General features: G+C 32.9%; 2 protein-coding genes across 2 annotated transcripts; both read right to left on the bottom strand.

Moving 5' to 3' along the window:
- Nucleotides 1–2,136: 2,136 nt before the first annotated feature.
- LOC140049380 (coadhesin-like) lies at nucleotides 2,137–12,113 on the bottom strand. The gene is made up of 7 exons (XM_072094260.1): nucleotides 12,029–12,113; nucleotides 6,223–7,264; nucleotides 5,366–5,563; nucleotides 4,123–4,299; nucleotides 3,756–3,818; nucleotides 2,982–3,217; nucleotides 2,137–2,625 (listed from the first exon to the last, which is right to left on the bottom strand). The coding sequence occupies exons 2-7, from the start codon at nucleotides 7,262–7,264 to the stop codon at nucleotides 2,503–2,505; spliced, it is 1,839 nt and encodes a 612-aa protein (XP_071950361.1). The 5' UTR covers nucleotides 12,029–12,113; the 3' UTR covers nucleotides 2,137–2,502.
- A 1,999-nt stretch (nucleotides 12,114–14,112) lies between these two features.
- LOC140049372 (uncharacterized) lies at nucleotides 14,113–16,426 on the bottom strand. The gene is made up of 3 exons (XM_072094247.1): nucleotides 16,385–16,426; nucleotides 15,416–15,575; nucleotides 14,113–15,022 (listed from the first exon to the last, which is right to left on the bottom strand). The coding sequence occupies exon 3, from the start codon at nucleotides 14,977–14,979 to the stop codon at nucleotides 14,215–14,217; it is 765 nt and encodes a 254-aa protein (XP_071950348.1). The 5' UTR covers nucleotides 14,980–15,022; nucleotides 15,416–15,575; nucleotides 16,385–16,426; the 3' UTR covers nucleotides 14,113–14,214.
- Nucleotides 16,427–18,100: the final 1,674 nt, after the last annotated feature.

Below are 18,100 nucleotides of genomic sequence, written 5' to 3'. Positions count from 1 at the left end.
TGAATAAATACCCAGAACACCTGCTCAATAAAACATCAATTAAAAACTTATTGGTTGGTTTCAAATTCATGGATTGTTAAATAAGGAAACATAACAACAAAAGCGAATGCGTGTATTTCCGTTATATGATTGTTAGCATAGAATGAATTCTGAATTCTGATGACGATCTTTTTAAGTCAGTGCTGTCTAAAATAAACAATTAAACAGAATACACAACTTATTTTAAAAACATGCTAAAAATGTTTCAAAGCTTTACCTAAGTATATTGTTTAAAGTAGCAAGTCTACTGATGTGTTCAAGAGTGCACTTAAGACACATCTGCTGTCGGCTGCCTTTGGAAATTTGTAAGGTTATTGTTTAGCTAGATACCCACATTACTGAGGCATCATTGACTGTTTTATGCATACAATATTAAATAATTCACTTTCCAAACAGCAGTTTTTTGTACCGAAAGTCTGTTTCTGATATGAGTTTAAATTGGCTCCATATTATACCTAATTGTTATTGGCCAGTTTTACACACGGTTCGTTTGTTTGTGATTTCATGTCACTAAAATCCACCATAATGTTATACTAGAATTGTTGGAATGTGTTCGATGATTTAAAACATGATTGTCCATGATTAAACAATGGATACAAATTAGAAAAATATTTTTGCCAATAAAAAAAGAGCATGGGTTCCGTATCTTAACAAAACATTCACAAGTTCGATTAAAGTATGACGAATAAGGGCGTACTTTATTTAATGGAAGGTCATTTTTAATTGGACATTTTTAAACACATATCTGTATATATTTTAGTTTAAATTTGGATTTCTTTTGATGTTATGTATATTTCATTATTATTATATTTTATTGCAAACTGAACTTAGAATATGCTATAAACATTTAATTACCATATATTTCACAGCTTGTTTAATATATTTGTTTTTGTGTGCGTTAACGGCATATCGTCACGCTTCTTCACATTAGCGGCAAACAATATACGACATGAGGTGGATAATTTGCATACAACAGTCTAAGTTTCTCGTTAAATCCCAGACGACGTTGCACAACGCAACCATCAAGAGATGATCTGTCCAATATATTCTAAACATACTGCGTGAATTAGGCCTACATTAGAGGAGTAATAGCTTATGCCACGATATGTGATTTTTGACTTGATTAAATACAATGAATACAAATATTAATTGATTCATAAAATAAACAATGAAAGTAGCATGTATGTTACAATATTACAGAGAAATGATGAGATGGAATCTTAAGAAATGTGGTTTTTTTTCATAGAATAGGTACTTATTTACATAATGTTGTTTTGCTCCCTGGGCTGATTCGTCAGAGCGGAGTAATAAACGTTGTAAAAATGATATTAAAAAGTGTAATTAAAAGATATATTTTAATACAAACACAAAAGTTAGTATAATGCAATTAAATCCTTTATTCTGTGTATAAAGTTAAAACTGTAATTAAACTAAAATATAATAGTTAATTATATCTCAACCGTAATTGTATTAGTAAATAACGATTATTACCTGACGTTTCGCCAACTATCAGTTGGCTTTCTCAAAGTGTAGTGACACGTAAATAGCATTATTCAAGTAAGTGCATTTTTTCATTGAAAACATATGTCTATTACTTTCTTAATTTCACATTGTTTTATCCATTAAAAATGTGTACGGAATTCATTTTAAAAAGGTGCCTGTCTGCGTAATATTCAAAATAATGACAACATTTTTAAAAACAGATAATCTGTTCAATGAAAAGCTTAAGGTACCAACTTTAAAGACATTTTGATTAAGATTGAAATCTTCATTCTGTAAAATACGTTTTTATATTATTGTGGAAAGCTCAGTTTACAAAGAACACTAGGGCCTATACGTGTATATAAAAAAAAAACAACAAATCAATGCTCTTCTTCCAGGGGCATAGAGATCACAAGCAAAATTATTATAAACGTTAATTATGGAATAATCTGGGTATTAGCTTTGGCCAACGCGAAGGGATGAGTAAGCGTATTTTTAGTTTCTTTCTTAAAGATGTATTGTCTCCCAAAACATGAAAAATGAAGATTAATGAAATCAGACTTTGAATATGTTATTTGTTGTTTTAATAAAGTTAGCCTAATCCCTTCCGTTAAAAAACCCATTGGCTCGGTTGGCTGCCAGCCAATTTGACCATTTTAAAAATACATTTTTTTTTTATTACATTTTTTTCAAAGTGGATAACTATCATGTGACATTAAAATGGCATATTCAACAAAAGTAATTAAAAAAAATATTTTTTCAGAGGAAAATACATCTTTAAGCAATCAAGGTCAATTAAAATACTATACATACATCAAATCAAAATAACACTTAAATAGAAAACATTTGCGCAAAGGAACAGGCCATGATCACAAGGATAGCCAAGAAAAGTTTCCTTATTTCTACTTATAAGGTAAGTATGAAAATTATCGTTTTAAATCACAACAATTCAAACCAAACTATATTGGAACGTTTGTGTTATTACTTCTTACTATCATTACTGGGAACATTCATTGTGACGGCGTTACTTTTACTCACTACAGACGGTTCACTCATGACAGTGCCATCCGTGTTGATGTACTCGGCTGCTAAAGTACATGTAATCTGAAACAAAACAAAGAGGGTAATGGGGACGTTTTACTAGTAATAGTTCAGAAAATATGTATATGGTTATAATAGTACCGGATTGCTTTTGAAAACCTAAATAAAGTCTCGTAGTGCCCGGAATTGGGTTGAAAAACTAAAAAAACATGGAGCAGATCTCTGTTTTAAATTTAATTTGAATATAATCATTTTTAATATTGATTTAAATATGCATTTTTGTATGTATTGAAGTTATGTATGATTGATTATTATGTCAATAATGCCTATAATATATTTAACATTGTTTTAAAACATTTAAAATGTTTATGTTTGTGTTGTGGTTGTTGTTGGTTTATATTTAGTTTGTTGTTCCTTACCGTCGTACTGCTAGAACCAAATACGTTTCTCAGCTGTTGAGTGCCTAATGTTACCGAATTACCATGAACCGCTGAAAATACAAAGCTGTTCTGTTTATCTCCTTCCGCATACCATTTCACAGTATAAGACATATTGTTGTAGTGTTGTACATTGAATCTACAAATAAACTCAATGTCACCTAAGCTTGTCTGTATAAACTCCAATGTTGGCGAAAGTGAGTTTGCAGGAGGATTGTCTGAAAAAAGTTTTATTGGTACAATTAAATAATAAATGATAACAAATGTAGTTTTCTTCCTTACTTAAAAAATGTTCTGTTTTTTTTTTCAATTTCACTTACAATGTGGAGAGGAAAACGATCTCTTTTCTTACCCCAAGGTTCTTTTCACTTCATTATGATGATAATAATACATTAATCAAAACCTCAGCAGCTGGGTAGATCATATAAAAAATGTATCCCTTTCTAAAGCAGCGTTTAATAGTTCATTTGCAAAAAAATAAAACATATTAATTATTAACAAAAATACTTTGTATTTATTTTTGTTATTGCTTTTATGTGATTTATTGTTAAATTGTTTTTATAGATGTATATAATTTGTTTGTATGTGCCTGTTAGCAGGGGCAACAGTATAATGGACTCTATGTCGTCCATTGGCCAAATGATACTTTTTTGTTGTTTTATTTTAAATGTACATAATACTATGTTGATGCTTGCTGATTTTCGTTAAAATAAATGAGGAATTGATTTGATGTATACTAAATAATTATAAACTTACGCATGCAGTTAGGCGTGTAACCATTTGATGAATGTTTTCCTTGGGAACAAGGAACCTCTTTACCTGTAAAAGATTAACCCTATATCAGTAAACAAATAATTATAATTTTATTGTATACCTCTACAAATTTCGTTTTTCAAAGATGTCTAAAACGTAATGACTTAATATTATTATTTAACATTATAAGGATCAACATTTGTCATTTAAATGACGGAAATTAATAATTAGATTAAAATCGCGATTTGTGTGTCGGTGTAATTGATTACGGTATTGTCTAGCTTTCAAGTATGTTTGGTTGAACTTGTGTCATACTTATTGTATAACATATAAATTGACTATGCGTCAATAAATGATACAAAAAATGTACCTGCACAAAATCCCTCATTACAATTAGGAGGCTGGAACAACTTGTAGACATAGTACCCATTACAGTTTTTGATATTAATGGTGCGTGTGTCTGTACAGCAGTTATCGTCTCCATCGGTACTTTCACTCGTACACACTTTTCTTGTCACAATTCCCTCTTGTGGACTTGGATGATTACCTGCAGAATCATACAAACACAAAATTAAGTTACTTGGAGTCATTAAATTATGAGGGAATCAACCGAGATTCGGACCAGGAACTGTCTGCTTGATATGTAGAAGTCCTAACCATTAGACCACTGGTGCTTTCATGGTATTATTAAAACCCGATTGGATAGCGACTCTTTAACATTCTCGGCGTGGTGTACGACGGGACAGCACTAGTCCCTCGATTGTACGCACGCGCACAAGAGATTTAACCCTTTGACGCACTAAAAAGCAACTAGATTAACTGGACGGCTGGTTTATAATTTTCATAGTATAATTGTAAATTAAGATGCAAGCAGTTAATAGAATGATTTCCCTCTTATTTCTTTTACAAAATGTTAACGCGGTAAAATGTCATACTGTAGGTTCAGATCTATTAATTTTAAATAACTCTTACAGTATTTAGTTAAATGAACATGAATAGAAAGTAGTACTTCTGGATCATTTGCCATTATGTTCGTGTTTCTAGGATGTACGGTTTACGAGTTCTGAAGAATTGGACATTATCTGAGGTAAAGGTTAAATGTTAAATATTAAATCTTAAAAGTTGCGTAAAGCCGATACGAGTTGCCATAGCAATGTTCATGAAGTATAAACCCTTTTTGTATAAATGTCTAAATTCTATATTCATTTGTAATCTTGTAAAATGCTTCTGTGTTATTGTCTCTATGAATGGTATATTAATTTGTTGTTTACAACAACTGTGTTTGTCAAAATCCTGAATTAGATATCTTTTTTGTACCTTTTTAAAGTGTAAGTGTATTGTGCAATATATAGGTTAACTTTTAGGAATTCTTTATGTTATGTTTATAAGTTTGTTTTTAAATGTATATATATTGTCTTGTCATCGAATTGTCAGTCGGCTGAATGTCATCTCGGTCGAGTGAATGTCGGTCAATTTTCTTTCATCCACTTGTCTGTCGGCGAAGTGTCCTGTTGGCTGTATTTTCATTAAAATGTCATATCGTCCAAATGTTATGTTGTAGTCCAAATGTTCGGTCGGCAAAATGTGTGTAAGCAAAACATCCGATAACCTACCAAACAACCATATCGGCTTGAGAACGCCACATCTACCCGTCTTAACACACTCTGTTGGTATCTCCCCACCACCTGCTCCCGTAAAACGATACCAGTAGTCCATCAGTTCAGTGTAACATATGAGGTGTTCGGCATCAGCAAAGTAGTTAATACTTCGCCAAGGTTGATTAACATCAATATGTGCAGTACAAGGGTTATCTAAAATTAATGTATAGAGTATAGATAGATGTGGAGCAGCTGACTTTTTTGTTGTTAATCTTCATCTTTCGAACATTGTTAAAGAACTATGCGTTAAATGCATTTATTTTCATCAACATATGGTCAACATTTTATTAAAAAGTAGGAATAAACAACTAATGTAAGATTATGTCATACCTGTTATAATATTTCTTATTTTTAAACTCATAATATTGATTTGCACCATGGCCCATTTTTGTTAAATGATTAAGTGATCATTTAGCGGTTTTGTGAATTCACCATATTATTAATCATATTTTCATAACTACCTTTCAGATATCAATTCAATTCACTACACATAAATTTAAGCACAAAAACAAAAATCCGTACGCGTACGCAGAAACTTTGCGAGCGTCAATATATTAAAATTCTCAAAAAAGTGTTTAACCAATACATTATAAGTTTTCTAAACTATGCGTACATGTAAAAAACATGTTGCCAGTGATCTACGATTACTAAATTTATTATTATAATTTGTTAGTTATTTTGTCAAATTATATAATGCGTAGGCTACGTTTACATAAATGAAAATATTATGGTTATAAAATAGAAATAAAATATGTTATTTAATAAAAACACAATGCAGAACTGAATGATTGTAAAGGGTTTATATAACTTACCGTCAATTAATTGTTCACAGCAGCTACCTGTATACGGGAAAGGACAATCCACACAAGAACCAGATGATGCGGTTCCACGCATACATCCTTGTAAACAAACGCAACTACTTTGATTTTCACAGGTTTTTTGTTGTTCTGATGAGCCATTACATGTCATACCTCCACATGACTCAGGCGTCATTGCAATACGGATTCTAGTCTGTGTACCATTTCCACAAGTTACAGAACAAGATGTCCATTCTTGCCATTCACCCCAAACGCAATTAATACTTTCACCAGAGCAGTTTATCTGTTGATTTTTTGGCCCACTACACACCGCGCCTCCGCAAAACTCTGACGTCTCCACACATCGTGTTCTTGTCTGTGTACCACCACTACCACAAGTTACAGAACAAGCTGTCCATTCTTGCCAATCACCCCAAGTACAATTGACTGGACTGTAACCAGAGCAACTTCTCTGTTGTTCAGAAGGCTCACTACATGTGGTGCCTCCACAATACTCTGACGTCTCCACACATCGTGTTCTTGTCTGTGTACCACCACTACCACAAGTTACTGAACAAGCCGTCCATTCATGCCAATCACCCCAAGCACAATCGACTGGACTGTAACCAGAGCAACTTCTCTGTTGATGAGAAATTCCAGTGCACGCAGAACCTCCACAGAATTCGGATCTTGCCTTAGTACGTACTCTTGTCTGTGCCCCACCACTACCACACGATACGGAACATGGCGACCATCCTTGCCAGGTATTCCATGAACAATTAACAATAGCTTGACCTGAGCAACTTCGGCTACATGTAGCACTCCCACTACATGAACCTCCACCTGACGCTGCGGTCAACACACTTCGTCTTCTAGTTTGTGTACCGCCATTTCCACAAGTTACAGAACAAGCACTCCATGCTTGCCAATTGCTCCAGACGCAGTTAACGACAGGAGGTGACCTTCGCCGCCGACGTCTACGTCTTCGGAATGCATCCACACAAAGTAGCTGAATTACAACAGCACATAAGAAGAGCATTCCAAGAGAAACCTTCATCTTAAAAAAACAAAATTCACAAAATAATTATCAATATAGAGTAATATAATTAAAAACCGTATTATTTAAAAGTGTACATAATGGCAACTTAACTAAGTATTAACTAAAGCTATTGAAAATTGTCTCCTATCTTTTAACACTTAGCAGGTCTGAAAATAATATCTTTTGTTATTTTGTGAAGTTATTAATAAACCGATTTTCTTAATTTCCAATAGGAATTGTCTGTCTACTATCTACATCGAACAATTCAAAATGATAATTGACAAGTGTATGCTGACCATTTTCGGCAATGGTTTAGGCCCTATAAAATAAAAAATATGCTATTGCATCATTACCCTTAGTAGTACCACCCCATAGTCTCTATGGAAAGAAAGTTTAAAAAAATACTTATTTATCCTTATGAAATGCATATCAACTGATAAATATAAGTGGGCCGAATCGTCTCAGGGCCGAATCGTTTAGTTTTCGGTAAGTAGTATAGCATAAATATTTTAAAATCATTAGTTATAAAACATCTTGTATTAGGATTATAATTACTTTTAACTATCGTACATAGGCCTTACATTAGGTCTTAGTTTTCGTGATATTAGGTTTCGTAACCAACCGTACCTCTGGCTCAGCATATAATTACATTGTGCCAGTTCTGTGTCCGATGGGTTAAAATAGTAAACTATGTAGGCCTAAAGTAAAATTTGTATCCTGCTTGGAATCAATTCTACAAACAGTATATTAATACTTAGTATAATTTAGTTCAATTTGAAAAGACGAAAAGATGTAGAATGTTAGGTGGGTGAGCGAGAGAGTATTTATTATTACATCGGACCCACAGTGGTAAGAAACGTTTGAGAATATTGATTTGCTTGCCAGGAATTTGACCTCTTACACTTAAGTCTACATATCTTTCTTTATTACATTATTTATTTGAAAATAAAATTTTCTATTTTATATTAGTTATTTTTTTACAAAATATTCTATTTATTCATTTATTATACAGCTCAAACTATCGTGGTTACGGTCATGAGATTAGCCATTTTGTCTCGCCTGCGCAAATAATTTTTGAAATGTTTTGGCTTTCAGAAAAAATGATTCCCTTAAGTTTCTTGGCAGAAGGTTCTAGAAATTATTACTATGGTGTCCAGACAACTTTCTACAACCAGCGCGCAAATTGGCACACATTTGATTCAGTGATTCAGTGGAATTAAGATCACTACGACCTATTAGAGCCTTAATAACTATTTTACTGGTAATGTCAAACAACTGTTGTCAACTCCTATCCGAGGAAAGGCAACCTTATATTACATTTTTATAAATTTGCATAAACAATTTATCTCCTAACAGTGTATATTAACCCTTTGACGACGTGGCCCGTATCCCATACGGGGTAATTTACTGCCCCAGGACACGAGGCCGGTATACGTTCAGGTTGAACTTTTGGTCACTGAATTGCACTTTTTGAGCATTTGACCTTTTGACCTAGATTAAAAACCAAAACAAAAAAAATTCAATTTTTCGGAAGGCCAAAACATTTCATTTAACAATAAAACTAAAAATTGCAGAAAGTTATAGTCATAAAAATGTATTTTGCATTTTTTCCTAAACCTATTAAAAATACCTTATTTAGCATCAGTCACTTGGGGTAGAACCCTATATTCATAAAAGAATTCTAACAGTCGATATAATACTACAAGAAGGTAGAAAAAAACGTTTTATTCCTAAACAAAACCCTGGTACACAACGGAGCAGACAAACAGACTAAAAAGTTGGAATAATTAACTAAAAAATAATCAAAAAGACATAATGGTCAGATTTAAGCAAAATGTAGAAACACATTTTAACGATTGAACTGTTTTCGAATATTGTCAAATTACATACAAAATTAAAATTTCAAAAAGTCACTATTAAAATTATCCCAGCCTGTTTATCTACGACAACAATTTCACCTTTAATTTATTGATTGGTCGAAATTGTTTCGGTAATTAAACCTGATTAAAACAATTAGTCTAGTAAAAAGAAAAACAAACTTACCTTGATTTTCAGATTCGGAAATAAAACAATGTTTGATAGGGTAACAACGGTGCACTTTGTTGTATTAACCTCAAATGAATTAGTCCGAGAGTAAAATATACATACACATTAAAAAGGTGTATTGTTTTACATATTTTCAATTTTGAAGACAATATTACGATTACAAAATTGGTCCACAGCTCGAGTATAACGAATCGTAATGGTAACGGAAACACAAGTTCAATACAAATAATTTCTTCTGGGGATTTACTACAATTTATATGTTGATATAAGAAATAGTTCTTTAACTGCTTTAGCCTAAATTTAGTGTTTGCAGGGATTTTTTCGCCGATGCATAACAATTCAATTTAACTTAATTTATTCCGGATTTCACAAACATATGCCACTGTTAGATGATTATGTCCTATATGTATACAATTAAAGGCTTAATTGGGTTCTTTTTCGAAATAAGTTAAAGATGTTTTTGTCCTCCAAAATCATGAAAAAATTAAGATTAATTAAATCAGACTTTGAATATGTTATTTTGTAGTTTTAAGTTAATCACTTCCATAGAAAAAAAATATGTTTTCACTTATCCATTGATTAAATAAATTGTTAAATTCAACAACAAAAAACCAATGGCTGGCAGCCAATTTGGCAATTTTTTGCTTTAAATTACAGTTTTTGCAGGTAAATACATTTTTCGATCCAATTGTTGGTCAAAGTGGATAATGTTACATTAAAATGGCATATTCAAAACAAAATTTGTTAAGAATTATTTTTTCAGGGGGACAATACATCTTTAAGAGCTAGCTTTTGCGATCGTTATTTGACTTATTCGTAAATGTCTTACTGTGTTTGGTAGATTTTTTAATAATCACTGAAATACAAATACTGTACACGTTTTAATGCAGCTGTACCCGTAAGTCACTGTTCTGCATGCTACGTGTATTTCAATTAACCATGGCAGTTTGAGCAAAGTATAAAACTAACAAATACGAATAAACTGTATAGACCAGTAAGAATTGAAGCTTTATGGCAGTGAAAAATGTAGTATGTTGTGTAGACTAATATCTAACTAATCGACTTTACTGTAATAACATTCTATTCCATGTATAATAGTGTGGTTTAATTTACTGGCGTGTGGATAATAGGTTGACAATAACAAATAAGACATTTTAAATGTTATCTTTTAAATCTTTTTGTGAAAGAAAATACACTGCCAGAATATGTTGGTCTTTATTTTCTTTATAAGTACTGTTTATAGACAAATATTTATTTTCAATATATGCAGACATTCTTTTATAATAACAACAGTATTTACTTCCTTTTACTTAACATTTAACCTATTCACGATGATGGATTTTGTAGGGAAATTACCGAAAACTTTTACACCCCATGTAGTGTTTGTAGTGTTAACAGACATGTTAGTTCCTTTTGTTATAATCATAATATAGAAGAGAAGAATAAGGAAGAGTTAAATGTAAAATCTTCCCTGCTTATACATATTTTCTACTTTCTTTCTTTTCTATATATTTTTCTACCATTTTGTATACATACATTATCACTCATCTCATATGCAATACAACAGAACGATTTCAGACTGTTTTATCTTCTTGATATTATATTAAATTATTGTGTATCTCACTTGATATCCAGGCTTAAAAATATTAAAAATATTAAAATATTAAAAATATTAAAAATATTAAAATTATTAAATATTAAAAAAGTATTAAAAATACCTTATTTAGCCTCAGTCACTTGGGGTAGAAACCTATATTCATGAAAGAATTAATACACACAGTATTGACATTTTTCCAGTAATCTACATTTTGATTTATACACATTATGCAGCTTTACAAAACTACTACTACTATTACTATGGTGTCCAGTCAACTTTCTACAACCAGCGCGCAAATTGGCACACATTTGATTCAGTGATTCAGTGGAATTAAGATCACTACGACCTATTTTACTGGTAATGTCAAAAAAGTTTTGTCAACTCCTATCCGAGGAAAGGCAACCTTATATTAAATTTGTATAAATTTGAATAAACAATTTATTTCCTAACAGTGTATATTAACCCTTTGAAGACGTGGCCCGTATCCCATACGGGGTAATTTACAGCCCCAGGACACGAGGCCGGTATACGTTCGGGTTGACCTTTTGGTCACTGAATTGCACTTTTTGAGCATTTGACCTTTTGACCTAGGTTAAAAACCAAAACAAACAAAAAATGCAATTTTTCGGAAGGCCAAAACATTTCATATAACAATAAAACTAAAAATTGCAGAAAGTTATAGTCATAAAAATGTATTTTGCATTTTTTCCTAAACCTATTAAAAATACCTTATTTAGCCTCAGTCACTTGGGGTAGAAACCTATATTCATGAAAGAATTCTAACAGTCGATATAATACTACAAGAAGGTAGAAAAAAACGTTTTATTCTGAAAAAAAAACCCTGGTACACAACGGAGTAGACAAACAGACTACATACTTGGAATTAATAAAACAATAATCAAAAGGACATAATGGTCAGATTTAAGCAAAATGTAGAAACACATTTTAACGATTGAACTGTTTTCGAATATTGTCAAATTACATACAAAATTAAAATTTCAAAAAGTCACTATTAACATTATCCCAGCCTGTTTATCTACGACAACAATTTCACTTTTAATTTAATGCTTGGTCGAAATTGTTTCGGTAATTAAACCTGATTAAAACAATTAGTCTAGTAAAAAGAAAAACAAACTTACCTTGATTTTCAGTTTCGGAAATAAAACAATGTTTGATAGGGTCCGGGATAGGGTCACAACGGTGCACTTAACAGAAGTGTGTTGTATCAGGGAAGAGTTTCTTCCCTGGTTGTATTAACCTCAAATGAATTAGTCCGAGAGTAAAATATACATACACATTAAAAAGGTGTATTGTTTTACATATTTTCAATTTTGAAGACAATATTACGATTACAAAATTGGTCCACAGCTCGAGTATAAAGAATATATTTAATATATTTTTTTTCTATTATTGCTATTACTCATTTTTATTTAAAAATGCTTTTTGTAATAATAAGTAACGGAAGAGGGACCGAGGTGCCCGACGGGGAGCCTTGCACGCGAACCTAGCTGGGGCCGTCTTAATGGTCTTATTGTCAGAATCGTTTTCAAACTTTGCACATATGTTTACTAGGCCATAAAGACTCGAAAAATCACTGTAGCAGTGTATTAGTTGTCCTAAGAAGTAGTTGTCCGTGGGTAGTTGTCCTAGAAGGGTTATTGTCCAGAGGGTAGTTGTCCGTGTGGTACTTGTCTTGGGTAGTTATCCGGAGGGTAGTTGTCCGTGTGGTAGTTGTCTATTGTAATTTGACAATTCGAAAATCAAAATGAAAAATCTACATTTTGCTTAAATCTGACCATTATGTCTTGTTTATTTTTTTGTTAATTATTCCAAGTATGTAGTCTGTTTATCTGCTACGTACCAGAGTTTTCTTTCAGAATAAAACGTATTTTCTATTTTCTTGTGTTATTATATTGATTGCTAGAATTGGGCTTAAATTGATAACGACATAATTATGTTAATATTTTGTATAATGTAATATATATCAGTTTGTGAAAACTACTATTGTAATGGTAGCCTTTGATAGTGTGGTAATTGTCATAGGGTGTAATTGTCCTAGGTGAGTGGGGGTGGGGTTGTGTATTAGTTGTCCTAAGAGGGCAGTGTCCGTGGGTAGTTGTCCTAGAGGGTGATTGTTGTCCGGAGGGTAGTTGTCCGCTTGGTAGTTGTCTGGGGGTAGTTATCCAGAGGGTAGTTGTCCGTGTGGTAGTTGTCCTAAGAGGGTAGTTGTCCGTGTGGTAGTTGTCTGGAGGTAGTTATCCAGAGGGTAGTTGTCCGTGTGGTAGTTGTCCTAAGAGGTTACTTGTCCGGGGGTAGTTGTCCTAGAAGGATGATTGTCCAGAGGGTAGTTGTCCGTGTGGTAGTTGGCTAGGGTAGTTATCCTGAAGGTAATTGTCCGTGTGGTAGTTGTCTGGGGTAGTTATCCGGAGGGTAGTTGTCCGTGTTGTAGTTGTCTGGGGGTAGTTATCCGGCGGGTATTTGTCCGCGTGGTAGTTGTCTGGGGTAGTTATCCGGAGGGTAGTTGTCCTAGACCAGGGAATATGTCAATGACCTTAAGGGATTTCGCACGCAGTCAAATTTATTGATTTATGAGAAGTATATTACAAGGCCTCATTAAAATGTTCATCGAAGAAACTGTATATTGATTGGAAATAATAAATAAGAAAAGATTTAGCTTGGGTATTATTTTCAAAATGAATAAAGTAAATTTGAGGGTATATCAATGTTAACGTGATTTTATAAAACTTTGTACTCTAACCCCTATTAGGTAATTAGAGAAAATTATGTAATAATCGGATAATAACCGATAAATTGAACATAATGTAAATAGTACTAAAATGAGATATTTAGTATATTTAGTATAATTTAGTAGCAGATTTATGTTAGGTTAGATAATCTTATAAAATCAAAGCGATGAACCTATCTAATTTACTGTAGCACGTAATGACATTTCGCAACAGGATAATTTCACTGAATCGTCATGGGCAGCTGTAATTGAAACTATAATAGTATGTGCAAATGTACCGAGAATCGGGTGTAATAGAAGAAATACTTGAAAATAACCAATATTGATAAATTCAGCTATTTAATGTTAATTATTATCGCCGAATTAAACATATCAGTTGAGTTGTATAGTTTTCTGGTTTATTAATGTGTGTTTGCTTCCTACAAAAATGTAATACACAAAAACACAACCAAAACACAATAATAATTATGTGCGAAAACCAACTATTTGTTTATTTCCAAATCGCTGGTATACAATATGCTAAATATATTGTTGAATATCATGAAGAACCTACTGTAGTATTTTCTAACAATTGAAAATCTATGGCGTTGGTAATTGATTAAAAGCAATATACTTATTGCCGTTTGATGGGTAATGACATATCATGTCATCCCCACCATCTCCATTCACGTCAGCAATTATTAACTTATTATCAGACGTACACCAGCCCATTTCTTTCTGCCAACTTGTTGAAGTAAATGAACCGTCTTTTTCAGAGTAGGCTATCCATTTTCGACCAGTGGTATCGCTGCACATCATGTCAGAACGTTTATCTTTATTGAAATCACCAATCAAAATTTCAGCGGCGTTGTGGTTGCACCATCCCATATCTGCTTTCCATGTTGTCCCAACAAATGTTCCGCTCGGAGTTGCTGCTGCCACCCACTTTTTCCCGTCACTTTTTCCATGGCAGAGAAGATCAGCTCTACGGTCTCCGTTAAAATCTGCGACGAAAAGCTGGTAGTCGTTGCTTATACACCAACCCATTCCTTTTTCCCAACTGGTTCCCGGAAAGGTGCCGTCTTGTTTTGCATACGATACCCATTTGTAGCCGTCTTTGGCTCGGTGACACAGCATATCATATCGGCCATCTGCGTTGATGTCAGCGACAAAGAGCTCAGCAGTATCTTCTTTACACCAATTCATATCTTTTTGCCAAGTCGTACCCAAGAATACACCTCCAGGTTGAGCTAAAGATACCCATTTTTTACCGGTTTTAGTGTCATGACACAAAATATCTGATCGACCGTCACCGTTGAAATCACCTACAAAAAGTTGAGCCCCCTCGTGGTTGCACCATCCCATATCCTTTTTCCATACACTCTCAGTCGCTAATGATCCATCGGGCCTTCAAATAAAAACAGTTAAAAAATGTGTATCGTTTTTGTGTTCAATACTGTATATATTATTGCTTTAACTCATGATACGTAACATTAGAAAATTACGGAGCTATTTTCTTAGCTATATAGATATCATAGAGGGTAGTTGTCCTAGGGGGTAGTTGTCCTGGTGGTAGTTGTCCTAAGGGGGTGGTTGTTCTAGGGGGTAGTTGTTCTTTTGGGTAATTATCCGGGTGGTAGATGTACTAAGGGGGTAGTTGTCCTAGAGGTTAGTTGTCCTAGTGGGTAATTGTCCTAAGGGTGGTAATTGTTCAAGGGGTAGTTGTCCGGATACGCTCATTTTTATTGACATTATATTGTTGTGTTATTTCAAAATGTCAGTAATGTCAGTAAAATTTTACCTTGTGAGATATATCTCTTTGGAGCCGGTGTTGCTATTATGGCAGAGCACTTCTTGCCGACCGTCTCCATTGAAATCCCCAGCAAAAATCTGGTAATCAGGCCCTGTACAAACTCCTACAGGTTGTTCCCATGCCGTACCCACAAATACATCAACAGTTACTGTGAGAGATAAAAATCAATAATAAATAGATGTTGTTTATTATGATGTTAATTGTGAAATACTGTACTATATAAAATTATGTAATTTTGTCTGACCCAATATAACCCACTTGTATCCAATTAGACCATCTTGGACCTATTCATAGTAGTCTAAATTTTACCCAATTAGGCGCCCCAACTATAATCACACCTTCAGTTTATTAAATACTTTGGCCCACACTATATATAGTAGTACCTGGTATAGATGAAAAATTGCTCTCTTAGCGAGAGGGAGAGAGAGAGAGAGAGAGAGAGAGAGAGAGAGAGAGAGAGAGAGAAAGAGAGAGCGTCTTCAACAACTAAACCTCAACATAGGGGGCCCAAATTTGAAACAATAAAATAAATATTGAAGGCACTTAAATTAACGTTAACATTTTCTGGAGATAGTCGGGTTACTTTTATCATTGTGTGCACTTTATCTATTTATTAATTGTGTTTTGTCATATTGCTGACTCAGTATTATACTAAAATGAGCATTTTAGTATAATACAATTTTTATTTTTTTTTTTAATAAAAAGCGAAAAGCTAAATTAAAACGATAAAGTAAAACAGCCTGAAAAGTTAGCAGAGCTTTCGAGCAACACTAGACCTTCATCAGTGCAAGTAAAGGAATTTGGATAATGTCATAGCATAAGAACTGGCAAGTGCTGTCTGGGTGGACAGGAATGAAAGAAATAAAACAAAGGGAGACAGGGTGGAGACTGAATAAGAGTGGAAAACAAAGAATATATATAATATTTTGTATAGAAGATTAGTTTTGATTGACATACCCCTTTCCTCTGCACTTTCAGATTAGCTTCGGCTTATCGGTCTCAGTGCTGCAATGTAGGTGAATATTATTTTTAATTAATGTACAGACAAAAATATTATGATATGTACATGTAGAAATGAAGATGAGTTATATTATGCAGCAGTGGAACAGGCTTATCTCGTGTCCTGGGAAAACTTTTGAGAATAATGACGTAATCAAGGAATTAGAAGATTTTCAAATAATGTAAGCCTAACAGAAATGGAACATTCAGTTAATTTAAAGTAATTTGTCCAATACAATATAACAACAAAAGAACATTTACATTGAATTCCAGTTTTCCCAACATATAATTAATTAAGTTTTCTTTGCCATTATTTTTAATAGATAAGTTTTGATTTATTTACGCGATTTTCAAATTATGTAAGTCTAACCTTTCTAGAAATGAAACATTAAAATAATTTAAATTATTTTTTCCAAGAAGTTATAAAAAAAATATGTCCAAAAAATTTAAATTTGTCAAAAAATTTCCAAAAATAACTTTCTTGAGAATAATATATTTTTTAGAAGATTATTTTCTATTGACTCACCCCTATCCTCTGCAATTTCAGATGAACTTCGGCTTATCCGCCTCGATGCTGCAATGTAGGTGAATAATATTATACAAATTATACAAAGTTGATGCAAATAAAAAGTAGCATCTAAATAAAGATACCATTTCTTTATTGTCTTACGTAGGTTCGATTCACATTAGTAAAAAGTGTTCACAACTATTGTACTATTATTGTATTTAAAGTAATTGTCTTTTTCCTTTATTGTATACTTCTTTACATTTTTTTTCATAAATAATCAGTGAACCAAGTAAAATAAGTAAACCTATTAACATGGCATAGTGTTCTATCATTAACAATGTAAGTATATTTAATACAAAATTCGTTTAAATAATATTGACACTTTTTTTCCATTTGTTATCTTATCATTTCAAATTAATTAATTAAATTTCAGCATATCACCGGGCGGTTTAAAATGAATGTTATTTGCCTGTTGTGTTTATTTAAAAGTATTTCTCCGCTTTGTGAATCAAATACTGAAAAATGAGGACGTATAAATTTGATCTCTTGTGCACGTGCGTACAATTGAAGGAATAGTGCTTTTCCGCCGTACCACGTCGAGAGTTTAAATAAAGAGTTGCTATTTAATTGGGTTTGAACAATACCATGAAAGCTCCAATAGTCTAATGGTTAGGACATCTGCATATCAAGCAGAAGGTTCCGGATTCGAATCTCGGACAGATTTTCTCATCTTATCATTTCAAATTAATTAATTAATTTGAACATGTTTGAACATGCACCGTCGGTCCTAATCTGCTTCATTATATTATCAAGACAATATTTAAAAACAGGACGATGAGCTCGTCTTGCCAATATAAGAACTTGTAATATTTTGATTTTTTGGAGCTCAGCCTCTTGTTGTTAGATTACTTTGATTACATTTAGGCAACCGATGATTATGCTATTGCAAAACTTCAATAAGTTGATAAAGATCGAAAAGAAACGGGTTGCAATTTTAATCGATAGGAACGAACCATGTGCCATCTCCAAACACTGATGGTCAATAGCAAATCAAAAAACTTAATAAAAATCCTTTTCAACAGTTTTTTCAAAAATATTGTGTGCCTAACGCGATTTGTTACTAGAGTGTCCACGGCAGAACCCATTTATGATTAGGTTACGTACGT

The sequence above is a fragment of the Antedon mediterranea genome, chromosome 1 (genome assembly GCF_964355755.1).
Source record: "Antedon mediterranea chromosome 1, ecAntMedi1.1, whole genome shotgun sequence".
Classification (NCBI taxonomy): domain Eukaryota; kingdom Metazoa; phylum Echinodermata; class Crinoidea; order Comatulida; family Antedonidae; genus Antedon; species Antedon mediterranea.
This window is presented reverse-complemented; position numbering and strand designations above follow the sequence as displayed.

Bases quoted from the DNA above. Each gene is read 5' to 3' on its own strand.
- LOC140049380 (XM_072094260.1), bottom strand. From the start codon at position 7,264: ATGAAGGTTTCTCTTGGAATGCTCTTCTTATGTGCTGTTGTAATTCAG. The intron at 3,819-4,122 runs GTACATTTTTTG...AATCTTTTACAG, and splicing joins TAATGAGGGATTTTGTGCAG to GTAAAGAGGTTCCTTGTTCC. The intron at 3,218-3,755 runs GTAAGTTTATAA...AACTTTTTTCAG, and splicing joins TTACACGCCTAACTGCATGC to ACAATCCTCCTGCAAACTCA.
- LOC140049372 (XM_072094247.1), bottom strand. From the start codon at position 14,979: ATGGGATGGTGCAACCACGAGGGGGCTCAACTTTTTGTAGGTGATTTC.